Source organism: Apis dorsata, unplaced genomic scaffold (assembly GCF_000469605.1).
Source record: "Apis dorsata unplaced genomic scaffold, Apis dorsata 1.3 scaffold_486, whole genome shotgun sequence".
NCBI lineage: Eukaryota > Metazoa > Arthropoda > Insecta > Hymenoptera > Apidae > Apis > Apis dorsata.
This window is the reverse complement of record NW_006263721.1, coordinates 867,096-874,668: the sequence shown is the minus strand read 5'-3', so window position 1 is coordinate 874,668 and position 7,573 is coordinate 867,096. Positions and strand designations below refer to the sequence as shown.

The 7,573-nt window shown below is 21.2% G+C and overlaps 1 protein-coding gene across 1 annotated transcript; it reads right to left on the bottom strand.

The window, feature by feature from the left end:
- Window positions 1-1,637: 1,637 nt before the first annotated feature.
- Window positions 1,638-6,516, bottom strand: LOC102675328. The gene is made up of 3 exons (XM_006620178.2): window positions 6,249-6,516; window positions 5,244-5,394; window positions 1,638-4,485 (listed from the first exon to the last, which is right to left on the bottom strand). Exons 2-3 carry the CDS (start codon window positions 5,314-5,316, stop codon window positions 1,667-1,669), a joined length of 2,892 nt encoding a protein of 963 aa, XP_006620241.1. The 5' UTR covers window positions 5,317-5,394; window positions 6,249-6,516; the 3' UTR covers window positions 1,638-1,666.
- Between the last annotated feature and the right edge of the window lie 1,057 nt (window positions 6,517-7,573).

Below are 7,573 nucleotides of genomic sequence, written 5' to 3'. Positions count from 1 at the left end.
TATATATATATATATATATTATTTTACATTATTGTTATCATTTTATTTTGCCCATGTTACCCTATTACTATCAATATTGTTAATATAAGAGTATTAAACATTTTTCTACCAACCATATCTATAAATATTTATATTTTTAATTTTAAAAATATTGTATAAATCTTTTTATCTCATATTGAATCATTATTGATCGTAAAATATCATGTAATATCAATAATCGTATAAAATAATCTTAAAATCTTAATATTAAAATTTTTATTATTTATGTAGATATCATGTGGTTATTAGTCTACATGTAAATTTTTAATAAATCGTATATCATTGATATTACAACAAAAAAAAAAAATTGAAATATATACACACAACAGTATTTTAATATTTTTATTATGACACAAATCATAAGTAATATATTAAACACATTATTTCTATTTTTATATCTGAACTTTAAAAATTTACAATTATGTTAAGTTTGATTTCATATGTAAAATATACTATTATATAAATTTAATTTTTATGTACATATATATATAGAATTATAAATATATAAAATTTTAATTTTGTTAGATACAGTTTTTTTTATATCTAATTTTAGTTATTACTAATTTGTCAAATATAGCTATACGTATTGCAATATTTTAAATAGTAAATTATTGATAATAATAAACATATATAATTAATAAAATTTTTATGAATTTAATTTATAATTTATAATTATTTATATGAAATTTAATGAAATTTATAAGAAATTTTAAATTAGAAATTTTAAACTTCAAAAGATTTACTTGTGAAATCTGAATATTTACTTTATATTATATCTTTTGTATTTTTGTTTTAGTCAATATTTTTTGTAATATGACTTTTATATTTATATAAAATGTAATATAAATTATAATATCTATCTAAATTTATTCTATTCTATAATTAATTAACATTAAATATTGATATCATTAGTAATAAAATTTCATGATAGATTTATAATCACATATTATATAAGATATTAATTTATATCAAATTGTATTTAAGACATTATAAATGAATTAATTTTGTAATACTATTCATATAATAAAAATATAATGTTTAGAAAAATATTTGCAAATTATGTACGATTTTTGATATGTATGATACTTTATAATACTGTACTATTTTATACAAGTGCATTTTTACATAATACAAATTCTAATTATAATCATTTTTAAAATAAGAAGTGTATAATAAACATTGTTTTTAAATAAGTACCAGTCTTTTCACAATATCGAAGAAACTTAGATAATTTAAATTTTTTCGACTAGTTTAAAAGCAGATCTGTTAAGGATGAGTACAAATACATACATACATACATATATTACGTATAATGACCGAAATTTGATTTTTTTGCATAAAAAACTTTTAAGTACAGTATATTTTAATTATTCTTTATCTAATTTTCTTATAATATATTAAAAAAAAACGGTTAGTAGAAAAAAATTACTAATAATTTGCAATATCTAAGAGTTCCTTTTTTAATTATTTTAATTTAAATTGTAATGCAAAAAAATATAATTGAAAATTATAAATTAAAGATCCGAAGAACATTATTGATTATTTCTAATTCACTAATAATTTAATTTTGTGACTGTATGGATTTTGTTTATTTTTTTAAATAATCTATCGATTATATTTCTGCAGATCAATTATCTGATTGTTTGATTTCATGATTTGTATCTGAATCATCTGATTCTTTAGACTCATTAGATTTATATTCGGATACATAAATAACTTGTTTTTCAGTACTTCCTTTTTTATTATATTTTGTAATGTCTGTTTTTCTAGGAGGAACAGGAGGCTTTTTATTAGAAGTCGCTTTTCCATTTGTTGTTTTAATTTCGTTTTGTACTGATTTCTTACCCTTACTTTCGATTGTGGAAATTGTCTCATTGCTTTCATTATCATCCTCTTGAAATTTTTCTCTATTAGCAGAAAGTTTGATCTCTGTAATATAAGTCATTTTATGTGGCATTGGCGTATTTGGAAGTGGTGGTCTATTATCAAAGTCTTGTGGATTATAATCCATAGATTCACCAACTAACCCGCTATCTTCACTGTTTTCACCACTTGAAACACTAATATTGTTAATATTACGACGATCCTCACGATCAAATAAATTTTTGTTATTTATAGTTACACCAGAACCAAATTCATATTCATCTTCATCTTCATCATTTTCTTGATCAATTCTTTGATTAAGAAATCGTTTTGACAGCGATTTTGAATTTATTGATGACTTTTCATTTATACTTTCTTTACCTTTAAACATCGATGGATATATATGTGTCATTAAATTTGATTCTTCCATATTATTAATTGTTATCGAATCGGAATCATTACCTTCTATTGAATTGGAAGAATAATCTTGCAAAGGTATTGGAGTAGATGATCGTTTCGTGGAAAAAGATTTTTTTTTACAGGTTTCATGACGATTACAGTTTTCATCACATGCATGGCATCCTCTTTTGATATTAATTTTTGTCATTGGTTCTTCATCGATTTTATTATCAGTATACGAAATTATATCATTCGTTGTTAATAAATTATCTTCCTTCCAATTTTTTGAACAAAATAAATTGTGTTTAGAACAATCGGAAAATTGTTGCTTTTGTGTATACGTTTCAAAATGTTTCAATGTTTTTCCAAAATTTTTATTTAATATTTTTTCATCATCATCTGAAAATTGTTCATTTGATATTTTACTATCATCATTAAGATCACTAGGTAATGAAATTTCTCTTTTAAATTGTAATTCTACTTCTTCAAGTGTAGGACTTTTAATAACATTACCATTGTTAATAATCCTGATCAAAGAATTATCTTCATCTGGATTAAACATTCGTTCTGTATGAATAAATTCTTCTGTAAGTCTTTTACTCAAAGGAAGATTATAAAGTTCTATACTAGTTTCATCATCTGCAGAATTTTCTTCTTTTAATTCAGAATCTTCATTTTTTAATTTAATTTTTATGGCAGATTTAGATCGTTCGAGTGAGCCATTGCTTTTTTTTCTAACATTTAATTTTTTTAATTTATCTTCTGAATCAAATTTTTTACGCCAAACAACATCTTCTAAATTACCCCATTCATTTGATTTCTTTAATAATCGTCTATCAAATGTATCTATTTGATCAAGTTTAGTTAAATCTTCAGTAGACTCATTAATATCTTCTGGTGGCAAAGGTGCCTTACGTTTTTTCGTGCCAGTATCAGTCATATCTAAACTTTGTGCTCTTTCAAGAGTTGTTGATGTCTTACATTCGTACTTTGATAAATCACCTAAGCTTGCAGCTTTCCTATAAACATCATCTTCTTCATCTTCACCGTTATTTATTTCAGGTACAGGTGTCCGATGAATTGTAATATCAGCAGAATTCAATTCAATAGTTGTAAAACTATTTTGTATTTCACTGTCTGTATCAGATTCAGAATGTCTCTCATCAATTATTAAAGTTTCTACTTTTTCTTCTACACATGAATCTACTTTTTCTGTTTCATGTACTTTCTTTATATAATCAGATAAAGAATCTTTATAATCAATAATACTATTAATTTCATCTTCTTTTTTTGAATCGTATACTTTTATAAATGATGAATCCTTTTTTGGAGATTCATCGTAACTGTTACTTTTTGGTGGTAGTGGAGCTTTTCTTTTATTTTTTTGTTGATTTTTAAAATCCTCTGTTTCAATAAATTCTATATTTTTTGGGTTATTTAATAGTTCAGAACTATTTTTTCTATTTCTACGGGCAGCCATAGCTGCATTATGGACTTCTGTTGGTACTTCTGATGGAACATGAATTGATGTATCAATGATTTTACCGCTTTTATTTAATACATCAACATTACACGATTCGAAAATTTCATTTTTTCCTTTGGTAATTTGCAATACTTGTGAAGTCTGTTGACGTTGAACTTCTTCTTTTTTATCACCAAATAAAGAAGTTTTATTCATATTTGGCAAATGTTTTTCTGTATCTAGTTTCTTTGAATGTCTTCTTTCAAGATTCGTGTTATGTTCATTTTGAGTTTCAATACGATGAACAGTTCCATCAAGGGAAGGTAAGACTTTGATACCAAATTTATGGTGATTACTCTTGGATTCATCATGGGATTTTTCAAATGTTTGATTATTTGATATAGATTTCGAAGATTTTAATGTTGAATTCATTGTCGAATAATTAGAATTCATAGATTCGTTTGGATCTACTATAAAAAGTCTCTTCGCGATATTTTTTGACTGTGAGAGTTCTGGAATCGATTGACTCCTATATAGAGGATGACAAATTCTTGCTGCGCTGGGACCAACACTTTTTTTCAAAAGTGTAGTTGGTTTCGATCCAATTCCTCCATTTTCTACTTCTAATTTTACATCATATGGTGAAGCATAACTTAAAATCGTTAAAGCATCTTCGTACACCATATTGCGAAAACTAATTTTTACACTAGCTATACGATCACCTGGAATACAAAAATAAGAAAAAAAATAAAAATTAAATTTTTATATTATATATTCTTACTTATATTTATCTAATAAAAAAAAAAAAAGAAAAAAAAACAGAATATACTGATATACTGATGAATATTATATTATATATCAATATATTTTATGATTTAAAAAAATAATAATAATATTTATATTTTAATATAGATTTATTTGTTTAAAAAATGAAAAATATATCAATCGAAAGTTATCGATATCAAATTGATTAATTGATAATAAAACAATTGATAATAAATGTTACAAATAAATATAGAAAAATAAATATAAAATAAAGTAAAGTAAATGTAATTTATTAATATAAAATATAAATATTATTGAATTATTGCGTTTTAATATTTAATTTATTTATTAGTAGTAATTATTTAACTTAAAATTTTAAACATTCATTTAGCATATCAGCGTAATAATTGAATAATAATATGATTTTTGATTATTAAAATAACAAAAAATTAATAAATTGATAAATTGATTTGTTCTTTACTGCTTAAATTATTAATATATATATATACACATACAAATATAATTATTACTTTTTGAAGAATTTAAATTAATCATTAATTAAACAAATAATTCGATAAAAAATGATCTTTGAATTATATTTAAATGATTAAAATTCTTAATAATTAAATTATAATTAAAAAAATGTTTGTTTATATTAATTACAATAAATGCAAATCTTTTGAAATAGATTACAAATATAAAAATAATTATTAACCTGGATGTATTCGACCAGATTCCGATGCTGGTCCACGATGTAGGAGATCTTTAACAAAGATTCCTTCTCTCATGTTGCCACAAATATTAAATCCTAGTCCTGTGAAATCTCGACTTTTCAAACTAACTACATTAATTCTTGTTGCTTTTGGCTAAGAAAAGAAATTATTAATTACTTGAAAAAAATATATAAATTATATATTATGCTATTAATTATTTTTTTTAATTATATTAAAATAATTAAAATTAATAAAAATTATTATATAGCTTCTTTATATTCTTCTAAATAATCGATATTCTTTGAAAAAATAAAAGATACTTTAATTTTACTGTATTATATTTAAAAAATTATCACTTTATACTCATTTGACACTCATTTGTAAAAATTAATTTTATAATTCGACTCATACATTGCGGACTTCCTCTTTGTCAAGAAGCATAAGGGCACATATCAAACATGGCTAGATTAACTGTACATGCATCTAAATTTGGCTATGCACAATAGCTTCGATGTTTGGAATATCAAAACGAAATGTATTTTAATCACCATAGTTTCCATTATAATAAAATTTTTTTCTTTATTTATTACAAAAAAAAAAAAAAAAATATTTCAAAAAGAAGAAAGAATTCCTTTATACATTTTTATATATTTATATTGATAATGTTTGTTGTAATTTAATTTTTTTATATTAGAATATTTGTTCATATTTTTTCGTTTATATGTATTAAAAAAAATAATTTTTATAAAAATAATTACTTTTACAAGTAAAATAATAGCTTTTATTTAACAATAGGTTAAATCTTCTTATTTGAAAGTATCATATATATTATTAAGTAAATAAATTAAAATAAATAATTTCTTTATATTTATAAAAGTTGCTTTCTATAAATGATTATAATATCAAAGATATTACAAATATGGACAATTATTACATACTTGTACAATATTGTATATACTTTCCATATTACATCATAAGATAAAAGAAAAAAAAAAGATAAAACTTACTCCAAGGCAAGAGTCATCGAGGGTTTTCCGTTTATCATTGCGATTAGTCGAACTTAACCCTAAAGATGTCCAAGAGGTAGACCATCGTGAAGAATCTTTACCTGAAGTATCCCCAGATGTCAGAGATATTGCTGTGTCTCGATTTCGATTGGACGATATCGTAACATCTTTGAAACAAGGATTATCAAAGGCATAGGCTTCTTCGACGATTTCTGGATCTGTCACCAATACTAAGTGTTTTCCTATAAATATTTATTCAATATTATTATGGATTAAGATTATATATTATAAATAAAAAACAAAAATAATATTATACACATTTAATATTACATACAATATTATAAAATTAAATAATTTTTTTTTATTAACATTCATATACAGAATGTTAATATATTTCTGAGATATTTTTGTAAAATTGATTCTAAAAACCAAAACAAATATAAAAATTGATATAGAAAAGTATTAATTGAATCTTTATAAATAATTTATAAGTAATTTAAATTTACGTTAAATGAAGCAGATAGAGTGAGAAGATGTGACAGAGTTATTCATTATTTATTCATATGTATATTTAGCGCAATATGACATGATATTTTAGAAAATTTCTAAATGAATATTTAATTATTTGAATATTTTAAACATTTAATATATTTTATTAATAGGAAGTTTCAAATCATATTCTTTATTAATTATAAATGTATTTACTATACATATATATGTTTAATATGTATAATGTATTTTAAATATTAAAAATTTCGTGAAATTTTTAATAATTATTTAAAAATTTTATACAATATTTTTTAAAATAAAACGAGATATAATGTTACATGTAATTAATCATTTATTAATTTCAATTATTGTGTATAATTATTAAATTTCATTGATGTAAATTATTTAAAATATATATTTTAATATTAAGTGTTATAAATATCAATAAAAAAAATTGTGATATTAAAAATAGTTTTATATATATTTTATATCAGTTTTTAGCATCTCTTGCTATATAAATTATTATATTGTATTTAAATAGAATTTTTTTGTAAAAATTTAAAAAAATTATTTAAATCTTTATAATTTTATTAATTTCTATTAATTTTTATACAATATAAATTTAATTTTANATTATTTTATTAATTTTTTTTATAATTACAAATAATAATATTTTATTAAATATAAAATTTTAGTCATAAAAATGGTAAATTATTCTATCTTCTAAATCATTTTCTTGTAAATATCATGTTCTGTTTTAACTGATTATATTTTTATTTTAAGTTGAAGAAAAATAAATAAGAAAATTAATAAAAGAAATAACTGTATTTATTGAA